The 19,632-nt window shown below is 41.5% G+C and overlaps 1 protein-coding gene across 1 annotated transcript in view; it reads left to right on the top strand.

The window, feature by feature from the left end:
• Window positions 1-622: 622 nt before the first annotated feature.
• Window positions 623-19,632, top strand: part of LOC311138882 (potassium voltage-gated channel subfamily KQT member 2-like) — a gene marked incomplete at both ends in the record, with an annotated part of 93,021 nt that continues 74,011 nt past the window's right edge. The window contains one exon of the mRNA XM_084173674.1: window positions 623-924. Coding sequence (XP_084029800.1) covers window positions 623-924 — 302 coding nt within the window. The remainder of the gene's footprint in view (window positions 925-19,632) is intronic.

Genomic DNA, 19,632 nt, shown 5'->3' with positions numbered 1-19,632 from the left:
GGCATTAGTTTGGAGCTTTGGGCAAATTAGGACAGTAGCCTACCACATGAACACTAACTTATGAAGTACTTTGCTATTATTGCTTGAACAATACGTGACGAGTGGTTCTAACCTTGAATATAGCCTATTTCATTCTGTAATATAATTTTTTAAGATGGATAGCCAAACGTGGAGGAAATCATATGTACACTTTGAAAGGCCTCTAACGATGTACAAAATTACCCCAGTAAAAGTATCTCTGAAGGTGGCAAATGAGCGAAAGGTTCTCCACAATCAGGGTGCATTTTGTGTTTGTAGCCTTTAGGCTACACTGCAAATCAAACAACTGAGTGTCAGTGTTTACATTGTTTATATATAGGCTATAAGAAAAACATTTGTTTTCCCCTATTTTTCTTTCTGTTGTCAGGTGGCCGGAAGACGCTGAGGTAGAAGAAGTATGTTCATTGCAGATTCTTCTCTGCATTTCAATTGGCTTCTCATAGAAGCAGGGTAGCCTCAGCCACGCGCACAGTCAGGGGCTCCGCGGCTCTACGGATAATCATATACGCCCAGCACTGCGATGCTGGTACCTGGTAAAGGGCTGAAAAAATCTCCAAGCTCCCCATGACTGTATTTCGATAGAATGATCCAGAAATCCGGCAACGGCGGTGTTTACACCGGTCCAGCTGCGGAGAAAAAGCTCAAAGTAGGCTTTGTCGGGCTAGAACCTGGGGCTACGGACTCGAACAAAGATGCAGCGCTCCTCATAGCAGGTGCAGACGTAGACGCGAAAACGCGGGGCAGCATCCTTAGCAAACCGAGATCCAGCCTCTCCGGCAAACCCAAGCCTCCGAAGAGAACTGTCTTCTACAGAAGACTGCAGAATTTTCTTTACAATGTTTTGGAGAGACCAAGAGGATGGGCATTTATTTACCACGCATACGTGTAAGTATTTGTTTAAATGGGTTAAAAAGCAAGACCAGGGGTGCAAAAAATTGCACCCAGGTTCCGACACGGTCTCGGGAGGCGTCTGAAACATTGTTTATTATTGTTTTCTTTATATAGGCAGTGAAGACATTAAAACTATGGACTCACGGAGAAGTGTAGCGGGAGGGTTGGGCGTGCAGTCACTCAGCATTAATGTATAGTTTCCCAACTGGGCACACCACCTCATTTCAACGTGGATATTGGGTAATATTTGGTTAAGACGTTGAGCATGCCAAAATTAAGGAAACATTCCAGTTAATGAGTGATACAAAGTATATTGAAAGCAGGTGCTTCCTGAGTTAATTAAGCAATTAAAATTCCATCATGCTTAGGGTCATGTATAAAAATGCCCAGTTGCCCATTATTTTGGCTACCATGGCTAGAAGAAGAGATCTCAGTGACTTTGTAAGAGGGGTCTCAAGGGAGCATAGGGGGTTTAAAAGTTGTTTGTGTGTCAGTCACCAGATCTCAACCTAACTGAACACTTATGGGAGATTTCTGGAGCAGCCCCCTGAGACCATGTTTTCCACCACCATCAACAAAACACCAAATGAGGGAATTTCCTGTGGAAGAATGGTGTCACATCCCTCCAATAGAGTTCCAGACACTTGTAGAATCTATGCCAAGGAGCATTGAAGCTGTTCTGGTAGCTCGTGGTGGCCCAATGTCCTATTAAGACACTTTATGTTGGTGTTTCCTTTATTTTAGCAGTTACAGTGGCTTGCGAAAATATTCACCCCCCTTGGCATTTTTCTTATTTTGTTGCCTTACAACCTGGAATTTAAATAGATTTTCTGGGGGTTTGTATCATTTGATTTACACAACATGCCTACCACTTTGAAGATGCAATTTTTTTTTGTGTGAAACAAACAAGAAATAAGACAAAAAAACAGAAAACATGAGCGTGCATAACTATTCACCCCCCCCCCCCCCCCCCCGCCACCCCAAAGTCAATACTTTGTAGAGCCACCTTTTGCAGCAATTACAGCTGCAAGTCTCTTGGGGTATGTCTCTATTATCTTGGCACATCTAGCCACTGGGAATTTTGCCCGTTCTTCAAGGCAAAACTGCTCCAGCTCCTTCAAGTTGAATGGGTTCCGCTGGTGTACAGCAATCTTTAAGTCATACCACAGATTCTCAATTGGATTGAGGTCTGGGCTTTGACTAGGCCATTCCGAGACATTGAAATGTTTCCCCTTAAACCACTCGAGTGTTGCTTTAGCAGAATGCTTAGGGTCATTGTCCTGCTGGAAGGTGAACCTCCGTCCCAGTCTCAAATCTCCGGAAGACTGAAACAGGTTTCCCTTAAGAATTTCCTTGTATTTAGTGCCATCCATCATTCCTTCAATTCTGACCAGTTTCCCAGTCCTTGCCGATGAAAAACATCCCCACAACATGATGCTGCCACCACCATGCTTCACTGTGGGGATGGTGTTCAAGGGGTGATGAGAGGTGTTGGGTTTGCGCCAGACATAGCGCTTTCCTTGATGGCCAAAAAGCTCAATTTTAGTCTCATCTGACCAGAGTACCTTCTTCCATATGTTAGGGGAGTATCCCATATGCCTTTTTGGCGAACACCAAACGTGTTTGCTTATTTTTTTATTTTATCAATGGCTTTTTTCTGGCCACTCTTCCGTAAAGGCCAGCTCTGTGGAGTGTACGGCTTAAGGTGGTCCTATGGACAGATACTCCAATCTTCGCTGTGGACCTTTGCAGCTCCTTCAGGGTTATCTGTGGTCTCTTTGTTGCCTCTCTGATTAATGCCCTCCTTGCCTGGTCCATGAGTTTTGGTGGACAGCCCTCTCTTGGCAGGTTTGTTGTGGTGCCATATTCTTTCAATTTTTTAATAATGGATTTAATGGTGCTCTGTGGGGTGTTCAAAGTTTCTGATATTTTTTTATAACCCAACCCTGATCTGTACTTCTCCACAACTTTGTCCCTGACCTGTTTGGAGAGCTCCTGGAACTACATGGTGCCGCTTGCTTAGTGATGTTGCAGACTCTGGGGCCTTTCAGAACAGGTGTATATACAGTTGAAGTCGGAAGTTTACATACAACTTAGCCAAATACATTTAAACTCAGTTTTTCACAATTCCTGACATTTAATCCTAGTAAAAATTCCCTGTCTTAGGTCAGTTAGGATCACCACTATATTTTAAGAATGTGAAATGTCAGAGTAATAGTAGAGAGAATGATTTATTTCAGCTTTTATTTATTTCATCACATTCCCAGTGGGTCAGAAGTTTACATACACTTAATTAGTATTTGGTAGCATTGCCTTTAAATTGTTTAACTTGGGTCAAACATTTCAGGTAGCCTTCCACAAGCTTCCCACAATAAATTGGGTGAATTTTGGCCCATTCCTCCTGACAGAGCTGGTGTAACTGAGTCAGGTTTGTAGGCCTAGTTGCTTGCACACGCTTTTTCAGTTCTGCCCACACATTTTCTATAGGATTGAGGTCAGGGCTTTGTGATGGCCACTCCAATACCTTGACTTTGTTGTCCTTAGGCCATTTTGACACAACTTTGGAAGAATGCTTGGGGTCATTGTCCATTTGGAAGACCCATTTGCGACCAAGCTTTAACTTCCTGACTGATCTCTTGAGATGTTGCTTCAATATATCCACATACATTTCCTTCCTCATGATGCCATCCATTTTGTGAAGTGCACCAGTCCCTCCTGCAGCAAAGCACCCCCGCTGCATGATGCTGCCACCCCCGTGCTTCACGGTTGGGATGGTGTTCTTCTCCTTGCAAGCAACCCCCTTTTTCCTCCAAACATAACAATGGTCATTATCGCCAAACAGTTCTATTTTTGTTTCATCAGACCAGAGGATGTTTCTCCAAAAAGTACGATCTTTGTCCCCATGTGCAGTTGCAAAACATAGTCCTCCTTTTTTATGGAGGTTTTGGAGCAGTGGCTTCTTCCTTGCTGAGCGGCCTTTCAGGTTATGTCGATATAGGACTCGTTTTACTGTGGATATAGATACTTTTGAACCTGTTTCCTCCAGCATCTTCACAAGGTCCTTTGCTGTTGTTCTGGGATTGATTTGCACTTTTTGCACCAAAGTACGTTCATCTCTAGGAGACAGAACGTGTCTCCTTCCTGAGCGGTATGATGGCTGCTTGGTCCCCTGGTGTTTATACTTGCGTGCTATTGTTTGTACAGATGAACGTGGTACCTTCAGGCGTTTGGAAATTGCTCCCAAGGATGAACCAGACTTGTGGAGGTCTACAATTTTCTTTCTGAGGTCTTGGCTGATTTTCCCATGATGTCAAGCAAAGAGGCACTGAGTTTGAAGGTAGGCCTTGAAATACATCGACATGTACACCTCCAATTGACTCAAATGATGTCAAGTAGCCTATCAGAAGCTTCTAAAGCCATGACATCATTTTCTGGAATTTTTCAAGCTGTTTAAAGCACCGTCAACTTAGTGTCTGTAAACTTCTGACCCACTGGAATTGTGATACAGTGAATTATAAGTGAAATAATCTGTCTGTAAACAATTGTTGGAAAAATTACTTGTGTCATGCACAAAGTTGATGTCCTAACCGACTTGCCAAAACTATAGTTTGTTAACAAGAAATTTGTGGAGTGGTTAAAAAACATGTTTTTATGACTCCAACCCAAGTGTATGTAAACTTCCGACTTCAACTGTATACTGAGATCATGTGACAGATCATGTGACACTTAGATTGCACACAGGTGGACTTTATTTAACTAATTATGTGACTTCTGAAGGTAATTGGTTGCACCAGATCTTATTTAGGGGCTTCATAGCAAAGGGGGTGAACACATTTGCACGCAGCACTTTTCCGTTATTTATTTTGTATAATCTTTTGGAAAAAAAATTCACTTCACCAAATTGGACTATTTTGTGTATGTCCATTACATGAAATCCAAATAAAAATCCATTTAAATTACAGGTTGAAATGCAACAAAATAGGAAAAACAAGAAGGGGGGTGAATACTTTTGCAAGGCACTATACCTGTATATTCACCCAATGAAAAAGACAGCCAAAAGTTAATTGAGTTGCGAATGTGTTATAACTGTGCTTTCAACCATTTAAAAGCACAGCAAAGTTCAAATGGGAATACAATGTCAGATATTTTGTTTATTTATACAACAGATTCATGTGTTATAACAGTGCTGCATCTAATAGCAGAACCAATTACTTGGATTGCAGTTGAAGTTACCTTTTTAAGTACATGGTGCAAGTGATCAATGCTGTTCAAGATTCTGCTTATTATTATTATTATTATTATTATTACAGCAATTTTGAAGGTCTCCACAGACCCGCGACGACCTATTTTGTTAACTTGTCAACAAGTTAATAGGCTACTTATTGTATTTCAAATGTGATATTTAATTCTGTTTGGTTGTCAACGCAACCAAATATCAACATTTAAAGGAGATGTATCTTCTGCTTGGATAGTTCCATCTGTGGAACTTAGTCTGGCTTGAATTCCAGTTAGTCTACAAATTAATAATTGATATGTTGGATTCACGCCTCCATATCAACCAAAAATCTAAGCTAAAGAGTAGGACCAACTACTTTATAACATTTGGCCAACGCGATAACGTCACAGCTATTGCATGTACAGTAGCTAGCTGTGTGATGCAGCACTCGGCGCACTTATCACGGCAGAACAGAAACTGCCTTTTCATGAAAACTCATTTGTGCTATTAGCTAGAGTGTCACTACACTAGCTAGAGGGAGTATTCAGCATTGTGTATGAACTGCCATTTTTAGCATCCCATTAGCATCCCTTTCATTTCATTATGGATTGATATGAGACTGTAAAAACTTGACCTGTAATCAGTTACGTTACCAGAAAAAATATTGCAAACAGATTGCAGATACTTTTGAAAAACTAGATGATTACTTCTTGGATTACTTTTAAATGTTTGCGAAAGAAACAAATACATTATGACACCTTTCTGTTTTCTAAATGACATTCAATTCAGCTTTGAAAAAAGGCGCAAGTTTAAGTTTGTTCCACCTGAGCGAGTCTGACCACAAGTCAGAGACCACTATGATGACGCACCTAATGTGCTTGATGGATCATTTTTGTCTTCTTCTCATGCTTCTTAAGGGAAAAGTAATCAAAAAGTAACAAAGTAATCCGATTACATTACTGAGTTTGGGTAATCCAAAAATTACGTTACTGATTACAATTTTGGACAGGGAACTAACTACTAACTGTACATTTAGAAAGTAACCTACCCAACAGATGCTAACGTTAGCTAGGTAGCACATTTTCGTGCACATTTTTGAATTTCATAAATACTGATTCTACAACCACAAAACACCTTAGCTATATGTAGAATTAGGTAGTGAAAACTTGCTCATGAAAAAAATAATCAATATTAACTACAGGTTTATCGTTTATGGTAAGATTAACTCTGACTTTTTAGAGGATGAAAGGGGTTTCAGAGGACGACGTCGCCTTGGTAATATTTTCTAGTGTTAGAACAGTACATTGTAGCCAAGCTCCTTTTGTGTTATGTGAGTGTTTGCGAGTTATCAGACAGATCCGTGCAGATGGCCGTAAGACAATGACCCTGGATGGGAGACCAAAGGGTAGCTGTAGATAGATCAAATCTCCAGTAGGAGGTGCTGCCAGCTTATAGTTTTTTAAATTTTTATAGTGGATATAAGATCTGATGTTGTTCAAAGGTACAAATTCAAAGGTTTGTCTCTGTTGAAATTTGGTGACATAATGACATAATCCTGTGGTTAAAATTTCACACTCAAAACAACGGTTTAGACTTTTGATGACCTTTCTCAAATCCAATGTATTTTCCACTTAGATTCCACGTCACAATACGTTGACAAATTACATGGAAACGACATTGATTCAACCAGTTTCTGCAAAGTGTCGGCGCGCGCAGAAATCATTTTAATATAATCATACTTATTAATTTGCCATACATATCTTTTTATATGGGTGTGAGTGGTGGTATGGGCTACATTGTTATTAGTTTGTGATAACGATCTACTCTGGGCTACTTGGCATCACTTTGAAATCAGTCATTACTTTACATTTTTGTTAATGTTGTTGACATTGCCTTTTAAATGGATAAAGTACAATCAATAGGCTACCTAGGCGATCCATGCAATTATGCTTTTAGGAACGTGGATTATGCATTTTTATATCAGAACATAGGCTACTGCTGTGTCGGTGTGAATATGGTGTGAATTCCTTAAATTACACAGATATGTCTCATGTTGAATTGTCAACGCTTTACCAGTGGCAGACGCGCCAGAATTTCCCCTCTAACCATAGTTACTACTCTCTGTTGATTTAAGGTGATTCCGACTGAGCTAATTGAGCGTACTGCTGCAACCCTTCCAGGGCTTTTGTCAATTCAGCACCAAAAGCAACTGGACAGCTCCACTAGCTGCTACTTTGTGCTCCTGTAAAGCAAAGCACATGGCTCGAACACTATTGCATTTGTGCCTAGAGGCAAATGGTTCCTACGATAGGAACCCAATTATTAAATCATTATATTAAGCTTTTTTTTCGGTCTGTATGTTTTCATTTGTTTTTCAATGCAGTATGGATATTTTTTATACCAGAGTAGAGCTTCTGATCAATGAGCATTGAAGGATGGAAGAGCAGTGAATCCTCACATTTTATTCATGTTCGTCTCTAATCTAGAATTTATACACTTTGTCTCTCCGCCTTCCCATCGCTCACATCCTGTTTTCTACATAAATACCGTTGTGGCCTCAGTAAGAAACATGAGATTCACATCCTTAGGCAGTTTTTCTATTTCTCTTTCCCAATGAACACAGTATTATTTGATCAAGTACTGTTATCCAATAATAGGCCTATGCCATTTATCTCTCTTTCTCCTTTCTATAGATTGAACATAGTATACCTTTATCAAGTAATATGCAGTTAGTCTCTCTATTTCTCCTTCCCATAGCCAAACACAGTAATAGGCTTTTATCAACATTATTACCTGCAAATGCACTACGTCTAGTCATTTGGCATCTTGGTCCTAGCAAATGGACTGCATTAGAATCAATCTGGGGATGCATAAAACATTGATTAGAGACAAATTAAAAGTCTTGCAACTGCTATGGGCATTTTCACACTGGCACAGATGTCACCCAGGCTAGTGGGTTCAGACCAATGATTTATATATACACTAGATCAGTGGTTCTCAAACCTCTACTCGGGACCCCCAGATGTTTCACCATTTTGTTGTAGCCCTGAACTAGCACACCTGATTCACTAATCAAGGGCTTGATGATTAGTTGACAAGCTGAATCAGGTGTGCTACCTCTGGAATAGTTCAAATACATGGAACGGCTGGGGATCCCCGAAGAGAGGTTTGAGAACCACTGCACTAGATGACTGACGCTGTGTTGAAGCCACCGCGCCTCCATCTTGGCGCACCCCCACCATTGTAAAAAATATTTTGGAAGCTATAGAAATGCATGAATTAATGTCTACATTTGTTTTTGCCACATTTATTATATTACAGACAGCTTAATGCATACTTTTAAATTATATTATGTGAGCTAAACAACAAATATATGTATAAAACCATTTTCCTTAAAGTATAATTTTTAGAGATTGCTAATGTTATTGTCCCCACTACAACAGAAAAATACTTAAATACATGTAATTTTGTGTCATTGAAATACTATACAATTCACAGGAGGTTGGTGGCACCTTAAGGGCGGCAGGTAGCTTAGTGGTTAAGAGCGTTGTGCCAGTAACCGAAAGGTCGCTGGTTCTAATCCCCGAGCCGACTAGGTGAAAAATCTGCCGATGTGCCCTTGAGCAAGGCACTTAACCCTAATTGCTCATGTAAGTCGCTCTGGATAAGAGCGTCTGCTAAATGACTAAAAAATAAATAAATAAATAATAATAATAATTGGGGAGGACGGGCTCGTGGTAATGTCTGGAGCGGAATAGGTGGAAAGGTATCAAATACATCAAACACATGGTTTCCAGGTGTTTGATGCCATTCCATATGTGCCGTTCCAGCTATTATTATGAGCCGTTCTCCCCTCAGCAGCCTCCACTGGTAGAATTCCATTCATTCATTCCTATGGAGGACTGCTTCTACTGGGGAGTGCCAATATGGCCTCGCAATGGCCAATACATAGCATCAGCAATTCAGGGTTTATATACGCCATTGGTTCAGACACATTGGCATTTTCGCCCAGTGGCGAGAGTTTGAACCCAGGTTAACCTGCCCAGAGGTGAAATGGTCAATGTGGAAATGCTTATTAAACAGAAAATCTAATGACAAGACACTTTAAACAACATGCTTTTATCTAGCATAAAACTGCTATCTATTCCAAGCCGACAATAACATAACTGTGAATGCTGTTTTGTTTTAGTTTTTTTTACTAGAACTCTGTGTTGCCAAGGATCCGGTATGCTGACCTTCTAGGCAGAGTTGCAAAGAAAAAGCCATATCTCAGACTGGCCAATAAAAAGAAAAGATTAAGATGGGCAGTCTGATATGGCTTTTTCTTTGCAACTCTGCCTAGAAGGTCAGCATCCCGGAGTCGCCTCTACACTGTTGACGTTGAGACTGGTGTTTTGCGGGGTACTATTTCATGAAGCTGCCATTTGAGGACCTGTGAGGCGCCTGTTTCTCAAACTAGACACTCTAATGTATTGTCCTCTTGCTCAGTTGTGCACCGGGGCCTCCCACTCCTCTTTCTATTCTGGTTAGAGACAGTTTGCGCTGTTCTGTGAAGGGAGTAGTACACAGCGTTGTACGAGATCTTCAGTTTCTTGGCAATTTCTCGCATGGAATAGCCTTCATTTCTCAGAACAAGAATAGAGTGACGAGTTTCAGAAGAAAGTTATTTGTTTCTGGCCATTTTGAGCCTGTAATCAAACCCACAATTGCTTATGCTCCAGATACTCAACTAGTCTCAAGAAGGCCAGTTTTATTGCTTCTTTAATCAGCACAACAGTTTTCAGCTGTGCTAACATAATTGCAAAATGGTTTTCTAATGATCAATTAGCCTTTTAAAATGATAAACTTGGATAAGCAAGCACAACGTGCCATTGGAACACAGGACTGATGGTTGCTGATAATGGGCCTCTGTATGCCTATGTAGATATTCCATTAAAAATCAGCCGTTTCCAGCTACAATGGCCATTTAAAACATTAACAATGTCTACACTGTATTTCTGATCAATTTGATGTTATTTTAATGGACAAAAAAATGCTTTTCTTTCGAAAATAAGGACATTTTGGGAAAATTGGGTTGAGGTTGGGGGATTGTGGAGGCCAGGTCATCTGATGCAGCACTCCATCACTCTCCTTCTTGGTAAAATAGTGCTCGTGCTAATATTTATATATTTCTTAATTCCATTCTTTTACTTTTAGATTTGTGTATTGTTGTGAATTGTTAGATACTACTGCACTGTTGGAGCTAGGAACACAAGCATTTCGCTACACCCGCAATAACATCTGCTAAATATGTGTATGTGACCAATAACATTTGATTTGAGATAGTGAGCTCACCTGAGTAGGACTGATAAGACTAAGGCACTGCCAGCCAGGCTAAATATTACATCTGGCTGCCTGGTACACTAACACCCCACATGGGTGATAACAACGGGAGAAATGGATTCCTCCTTCAACATGAGAACAGTGCCTGAAAGCCTGATTGGCATTGCAGTGATAAAGCAAGAGGAAAAAGACAGAAGAGAGAAGGAATTGTTTTGCAACACATTGGAAGATTGTCAAGGGATGAGAGGAGAGTTTCACAGCAGTCTCATAACGGCAGACTATTGTCAGCGTACATCAGATTGTACTGAGAGGGAGAAAGCAGCCACAATAAAAGCTTTGAGTGATATAAAGATCGATGCCAGGCACTCCTGTCAAATTGGTCCAGGCATTCGATCAGATTAGATGTTTTAGTTTTTTGTTTCCTAATCACCCAATACTGATAAGGATTCTCAAAATGACGTCGTCCCCACAGTGACCGTACGTGCCCCAACCAGAAGCCATGGATTACAGGCAACATCTGCACTGAGCTAAAGGGTAGAGCTGCCGCTTTCAAGGACCGTGACTCTAACCCGGATGCTTATAAGAAATCCCGCTCTGCCCTCCGACGAACCATCAAACAGGCAAAGCGTCAATACAGGACTAAGATTGAATCGTACGACACCGGCTCCGACACTCGTCGGATGTAGCAGGGATTGCAAACTATTACAGACTACAAAGGGAAGCAAAGCCGCGAGCTGCCCAGTGACACGAGCATACCAGATGAGCTAAATTACTTATATGCTCGCTTTGAGGCAAGCAACACTGAAGCATGCATGAGAGCATCAGCTGTTCCGGACGACTGTGTGATGGACAAAAGGAACACCTACGTGAGAATGCTGTTCATTGACTACAGCTCAGCGTTCAACACCATAGTGCCCTCAAAGCTCATCACTAAGCTAAAGACCCTGGGACTTAACACCTCCCTCTGCAACTGGATCCTGGACTCCCTGATGGGCCGCCCCCAGGAGGTAAGGGTAGGTAACAAACATCTGCCACGCTGATTCTCAACACGGGGGCCCCACAGGGGTGCATGCTCAGTCCCCTCCGGTACTCCCTGTTCACCCATGACTGCATGGCCAGGCATGACTCCATCACCATCATTAAGTTTGCCGACGACACAACAGTGGTAGGCCTGATCACCGACAACGATGAGACAGCCTATAGGGAGGAGGTCAGAGAACTGGCCATGTGGTGCCAGGATAACAACCTCTCCCTCAACGTGATCAAGACAAAGGAGATTATTGTGGACTACATTCTCATCGACTGCGTTGTAGTGGAGCAGGTTGAGAGCTTCAAGTTTGGTCACCATCACCAACAAACTAGCATGGTCCAAACACACCAAGACAGTCATGAAGAGGGCATGACAAAGCTATTCCCCCTCAGGAGACTGAAAAGATTTGGCATGGGTCCTCAGATCCTCAAATAGTTCTACAGCTGCACCATCGAGAGCATCCTGACTGGTTGCATCACTGCCTGGTATGACAACTGCTCAGCCTCCGACCGCAAGGCACTACAGAGGGTAGTGCGTACGGCCCAGTACATCACTGGGGCCAAGCTTCCTGCCATCCAGGACCTCTATACCAGGCGGTGTCAAAGGAAGGCCCTAAAAATTGTCAAAGACTCCAGCCACCCTAGTCATAGACTGTTCTCTCTGCTACCGCACGGCAAGTGGTACCGAAGCGCCAAGTCTAGGTGCAAAAGGCTTCTAAACAGCTTCTACCCCCAAGCCATAAGACTCCTGAACAGCTAATTTAATTGGCTATCCGGACTATTTGCATTTTTCCCCCACCCCTCCCCTCCACCCCCTCTTTTACGCTGCTGCTACTCTCTGTTTTTTTACCTACATGTACATATTACCTCAACTACCTCAACTAACCTGTGCCCCCGCACATTGACTCTGTACCAGTACCCCTAAATATAGCCTCCCTACTATTATTTTACTGCTGCTCTTTAATTATTTGTTATTTATTTTTTTTGTTATCTATTTTTTACTTCACTTATTTTTCTTTAAACTGCATTGTTGGTTAAGGGCTTGTAAGTAAGCATTTCACTGTAAGGTCTACACCTGTTGTATTCGGCGCATGTGACAAATAACATTTGATTTGATGTCCTTTTTCCACCTCTGGGATTTACACCGGTGCATGGCCGAAAGACTCAGCCTTTTGTGTTTCCATGGCTGAGGCTGAGGCCAAAGAAAAGTATTGGCTGGGCCCACATTGGTCCTATTCTGATTTAGTGCCACTAGGAAGTCTCATTATAATGTAGCCGAAGTGTGATTCATTTCAGCTCATTTCAGCTAAATTACCAAAATGTACAACAAAAATCTTCTTGGGAACATAGAGAAGGCGTAATCACAGCTGTTGCAGCATATAGAGAGGCAACATCTGTCTGGCAAACGGCTGTGGGCCAAGTGCCTAATGAGGCTGAAAAACAGTGACTGCCATTGGGTAAGGGTGCTACCAGACCCAGTCTCCCAGTTGGACCGGTGTGCCTGCCGAGCGCAGACTCCAGGCACTCTCACTGCTAACAAGGAAGATGGGTGCAGTATGTAGCAGGTGGTAGTGTGGTAAGCTCGTTCCCAGACCCTTCCGCCCAATGCTTTGCCCAATAGCCTGGGGACAAGGTTTTGTAGCGTGGTAACACTTTACTTAAAGCCAACAGGTAGGTTATATGCATGATGATGTGGTTATGTATTGTAAGACTTAACATGTATGACCCTTTTATAATGACTTAGTATCTTTTTATAATAACTAAATGCCTGCCATTTTGAATAAGTTGACATTTTGATACATTAGAAAAGAATAATATATGCCATTTAGCAGACGCTTTTATCCAAAGTGATATATAGTCATGCGTTCATACATTTTACGTATGAGTGGTCCCGCGAATCAAACCCACTACCTTGGCGTTACAAGCACCATGCTCTACCAACTGAGATACAAAGGACCACTTTCATTGGTGGACTTGTCATTAACATGCATGAGCCTTTTATAATGACTTAATTTCTTCTCATAATAACTAAATGCCGGCCATTTTGATCAGTTGAAACGTTGACACATAGATAGACAAAACATACAGTATAAGCTTTATTATAAGAAGTTACAAAGGCTCATACTGGCTTATAAGAAGTTATAAACTAAACTATGATAGCTGAAGACTTGAAGTAAGTGTTACTGGTAGTTTTACTGTACGTAGTTCTGTGTTTGTGCGTATGTTTGAGAGCATGTACAGAGCCAGTCTATGTACGAGGCTGTACATCTATGGGTGTGCAACCATACTGACATTCATGTGTTTATGTGTGCTTTCATGTGTGTGATGGCCGCAATGTGGACCGCAAAGTAAAACCCAGGCCATTTTAATTTTATGCACATGAACACTCACTTTGCACTATACACATGGCAATACACATAATATACATTACCAGTCAAAAGTTTGGACACACCTACACATTCCAGGGTTTTTCTTTATTTTTACAATTTTCTACATTGTAGAATAATATTGAAGACATCAAAACTATGTAATAACACATATGGAATCATGTAGTAACCAAAAAAGTGGTAAACAAATCAAAATATATTTTATATTTGAGGTTCTTCAAATAGCCACCCTTTGCCTTGATGACAGCTTTGCACACTCTTGGCATTCTCTCAACCAGCTTCACCTGGAATGCTTTTCCAACAGTCTTGAAGGAGTTCCCACATATGCTGAGCACTTGTTGGCTGCTTTTCCTTCACTCTGCGGTCCGACTCATCCCAAACCATCTCAATTGGGTTGAGGTTGGGGGATTGTGGAGGCCAGGTCATCTGATGCAGCACTCAATCACTCTCCTTCTTGGTAAAATAGCCTTACACAGCCTGGAGGTGTGTTGGGTCATTGTCCTGTTGAAAAACAGATGATAGTCCCACTAAGCCCAAACCAGATGGGATGGCGTATCGCTGCAGAATGCTGTGGCAGCCATGCTGGTTAAGTGTGCCTTGAATTCTAAATAAATCACAGACAGTGTCACCAGCAAAGCACCCCCACACTATAACACCTCCTCCTCCATGCTTTACGGTGGGAAATACACATGCAGAGATCATCCGTTCACCCACAATGCGTCTCACAAAGCCATGGCGGTTGGAACCAAAAATCTCAAATTTGGACTCCAGACCAAAGGACACATTTCCACAAGTCAAATGTCCATTGCTCGTGTTTGTTGGCCCAAGGAGGTCTCTTCTTCTTATTGGTGCCCTTTAGTAGTGGTTTCTTTGCAGCAATTCGGCCATGAAGGCCTGATTCACACAGTCTCCTCTGAACAGTTGATGTTGAGATATGTCTGTTACTTGAACTCTGTGAAGCATTTTATTTGGGCTGCAATTTCTGAGGCTGGTAAATCTAATGAACTTATCTCCTGCAGCAGACGTAACTCTGGGTCTTCCATTCCTGTGGATGAGAGCCAGTTTCATCATAGCGCTTGATAGTTTTTGCCACTGCACTTGAAAAAACGTTCAGAGTTCTTGAAATGTTCCGTATTTACTGACCTTCATGTCTTAAAGTAATGATGGACTGTTGTTTCTCTTTGCTTATTTGAGCTGTTCTTGCCATAATATGGACTTGGTCTTTTACCAAATAGGGCTATCTTCTGTATACCACCCTTACCTTGTCACAGCACAACTGATTGGCTCAAACGGATTAAGAAGGAAAGAAATTCCACGAATTAACATTTAAGAAGGCACACCTGTTATTTGAAATGCATTCCAGGTGACTACCTCATGAAGCTGGTTGAGAGAATGCCAAGAGTGTGCAAAGCTGTCATCAAGGCAAAGGGTGGCGATTTGAAGAATCTCAAATATAAAATGTATTTTGATTTGTTTAACACTTTTTTTTGTTGTTATTTCATAGTTTTGATGTCTTCACTATTATTCTACAATGTAAAACATAGTACAAATAAAGAAAAACCCTTGAATGAGTAGGTGTGTCCAAACTTTTGACTGGTAGTGTATAAATGCATACAATTATCTGTATGGTCCCGTTTCTTATAACGTTATCACATACATAACTTTATAGCAGAATTACAAGTCATGACATTTGTTATCATTGTTTCTGTATGTTGAGTGCACGCTTCATAGTTTACGTGGTAAGTCACTGGTATAATTTAACTCTATCATCTAACTTTATAATTTAACCATTATTATTCTCAAACAAACAGTCAAAGTTCTATGCAGTGTCTTGTTTACCTCTGTGTCTCAGCAGAGTTACCGGCACCATGCCTGCAGCATGTATGCCACTGTGTTCTATCTAGTAAAGGAGGTCCGACCGGAATTCCGATGTTAAAGTATGGTTCTGGAGGGGTGTTGAAAAACGCCTCTGTTCACCGCAGGGGCGTGTTTAAAATAGCCAAATACAGTTATACATTGATATTGTGTACTGTTAATGCTAAAATAATGCTTGTATTTAAGAACCTGATAAGTATATCAAAACTTTATATCATTATTGTCTGTATTGAAAATGTATGTTTTGCAGACTCCCTTGGAACAGAGAATTGGACTGGCCACTCCCCTTATAGTCTCTGTGTAACCAAAGACTATGGATATACTGACAAGATACAGGTCTCTCCGCCCTAACAATTGGAGTTGTTGTCCACAAAGCGGCACGGAGGGCTGTCTAGCTCCCGCCTATCCTTTCTTTGGATTGGTGGATAAATCTCATTATTGTAATCCTTTTTTGTAATATTTGATGAAGGTTGTTGACATCAACTGCCTGTATTCAATGGAGAGAGATGCTATGCTACTAGCCTAATCCCATGAATATGCATAGCCATCTTGAGACAACTCCGATATAAAGTGTTTTTTCTAAACGTTGCCCGAATGTCACGTGTCCTAATTATATCAGAACAGTCGTAACAACTTAAGTATTATGAAACTTCTATTCGATCAAATAAACCTCACGTAGCAAATAAGTCATAAATGTTTTTATTTATTTATTTTTGAACCAAATTCGACACTCATTGACCTCCATACAAAAACACCTTTCTTGGTGTGCGAAACAACGAAAATACGCCACCTGCTAGATGGAGATAGATTTTCCGCCGAGTTTGGCCTCTCTCATCCTCTTCCTGTCTGGTGTAATGTCCCATTCTGTTCCTGCACTTTAGACCTCAGTTCTTTTTTAAGTTGAGACTTTATAGGACAGTCAGTTCTTTTCATTTAATTGATCAATTTAGTCTGTTTTAAAGCTGGTTTATTTTCTCCTCATCATTTGTATTTTTCTATTTTGAGGAATAAAACCCTTACATTGTTTGCACGCTACTCGGTTGTCTCTCGTTGCCTGCTTGGTCATCATAACAATGAGCGTAGGCGCGTTCGGTGGCTTGGGCTCGGCAATTTAGTGAAGGTCTATGGCTACGCTGTGTAGAACCACTCCTCAGAGCTGTCTGTCACACTGCGCAGATAGGCCATCAATTGTGCCAGTGAGGAACCCAGCCTGTGTTGTGTGTTGAACGGACGGCTAACCAACGACCGTGGCTTGACCCCAATCAGGCAAGGTGAGGCGAGACATCGATGGAGAAAATATTGGCCATGTCATTTCCTCCCGGCTTCTGAGTAGTTTCACATATTGCCAGTCCATTTTGGGTGTTTAGATTCTCTAGAGATGGAATAAGCTTATTCTGATTTAGTGGGTTTTGTGGTACAACACTGGCTGGTAATGTGGTAGTTTGGTGTTATGGTAACGCTGACTGCATTTACATGGAGTGTTCAAATCGAAGGCTTGAAGGAAAGCCTTGAAATTTATAGAAAATTATTGAGTACGCCAATATTATCAGGAAAAAATAGGCCTACGCAAGCACTTCTGTAACCATATTCACAAAGAGTTGGAGTGCTGAACTAGGGGCAGGTTCTCCTTCTTATTCATTCTGATTTAAAAGGCAAAACAGATCCTAGATCAGTACTCCTACTTTGAAACACTTAATGAATACAGGCCTTAGTCATCCATTTCTACCCTTATCGTCCCTTATTTGCTCAAGATGGCGCTGTATCCTTAAAAGTGCGATCGTATTCTAGGGCAGATTGTGCTGAGAGGCTGTGTAATTACAGCCTATTAGGAGACCAATACATTATGCATTCAGGCAAAACTTGCTGTTCTCTCAGCTTGGTGTAAAACAGGCTAAAAACCACCCTGAAAAGTGATGTGCTCAGTCACCGTGACTTGTTTTCCTCAGGAAATACATCCAGCCTTGCAACTCATTCATTAAACATAATCAGTTAGCCACTTGTAAGGAGAGAGGTGAGCTCAAGTGTTTTATGAGTGTGTCAAAACCGACGACATTATGGAGAGACATTATTAGAGTTGACAGTCATTTGAGTTGGCAGTCATAAGAGTTGACAGTCATTACAGTGGTGACAGCCTTTGGTTGAGAGGGCTTGACGAGCCCCGGTTTTAAGTGTGTGTGCGTCTGCGTTGCAATGTGCTTACACACAGTATATGGAGACTAACAGACACAATTTGCACCTCGATGTAGTAGCTGACAGGTATCAGCCTGCCTCCGGTACGTTAGGGTTTAGTAGTGGGAACTGGATTACTAAGATTTACTTAGATTTCCCGCCCAAACCCACTTCTGTTTCCCGCGATAAATACAGTGCCTTGCAAAAGTAATCATCCCCCTTGGCGTTTTTCCTATTTTGTTGCATTACAACCTGTAATTTAAATGGATTTTGATTTTGATTTCATGTAATGGACATACACAAAATAGTCCAAATTGTTGAAGTGAATTGAAAAAAATAACTTGTTTCAAAAAATTCTAAAAAAATAAATTACAGAAAAGTGGTGCGTGCATATGTATACATCCACTTTGCTATGAAGCCCCTAAATAGGATCTGGTACAACCAATTACCTTCAGAAGTCACATAATTAGTTAGATTGCACACAGGTGGACTTTATTTAAGTGTCACATGATCTGTCACATGATCTCAGTATATATACACCTGTTCTGAAGGCCCCAGAGTCTGCAACACCACTAAGCAAGGGGCACCACCAAGCAAGCGGAAGACCAAGGAGCTCTCCAAACAGGTCAGGGATAAAGTTGTGGAGAAGTACAGATCAGGGTTGGGTTATAAAAAAAATATCTGAAACTTTGAACATCCAACGGAGCACCATTAAATCCAATATAAAAACATTTAAAGAATAAGGCACCACAACAAACCTGCCAAGAGAGGGCTGCCCACCAAAACTCACGGACCAGGCAAGGAGGGCATTAATCAGAGAGGCAACAAAGAGACCAAAGATAACCCTGAAGGAGCTGCAAAGCTCCACAGCAGAGATTGGAGTATCTGTCCATAGGACCACTTTAAGCCGTACACTCCACAGAGCTGGGCTTTACGGCATGTGGGAGACTTCCCAAACATATTGAAGAAGGTACTCTGGTCAGATGAGACTAAAATTGAGCTTTTTGGCCATCAAGGAAAACGCTATGTCTGGCGCAAACCCAACACCTCTCATCTCCCCGAGAACACCATTGAAGCATAGTGGTGGCAGCAGCATGCTGTGGGGATATTTTTCATCGGCAGTGACTGGGAAACTGGTCAGAATTGAAGGAATGATGGATGGCGCTAAATACAGGGAAATTCTTGAGGGAAACCTGTTTCAGTCTTCCAGAGATTTGAGACTGGGACGGAGGTTCACCTTCCAGCAGGACAATGACCCTAAGCATACTGCTAAAGCAGCACTCAAGTGGTTTAAGGGGAAACATTTAAATGTCTTGGAATGGCCTCGTCAAAGCCCAGACCTCAATCCAATTGAGAATCTGTGATATGACTTAAAGGTTGCAGAACCCATCCAACTTGAAGGAGCTGGAGCAGTTTTGCCATGATGAATGGGCAAACATACCAGTGGCTAGATGTGCCAAGCTTATAGAGACATACCCCAAGAGTCTTGCAGCTGTAATTGCTGCAAAAGGTGGTTCTACAAAGTATTGACTTTGGGGGGGTGAATAGTTATGCACACTCAAGTTTTCTGTTTTTATGTCTTATTTCTTGTTTGTTTCACAATCAAAAATATTTTGCATCTTCAAAGTGGTAGGCATGTTGTGTAAATCAAATGATACAACCCCCCCAAAATCAATTTTAATTCCAGGTTGTAAGGCAACAAAA

Source organism: Coregonus lavaretus, assembly GCF_964263955.1.
Source record: "Coregonus lavaretus genome assembly, chromosome: 12".
In the NCBI taxonomy this organism is placed as follows: Eukaryota; Metazoa; Chordata; class Actinopteri; order Salmoniformes; family Salmonidae; genus Coregonus; species Coregonus lavaretus.
This window is presented reverse-complemented; position numbering and strand designations above follow the sequence as displayed.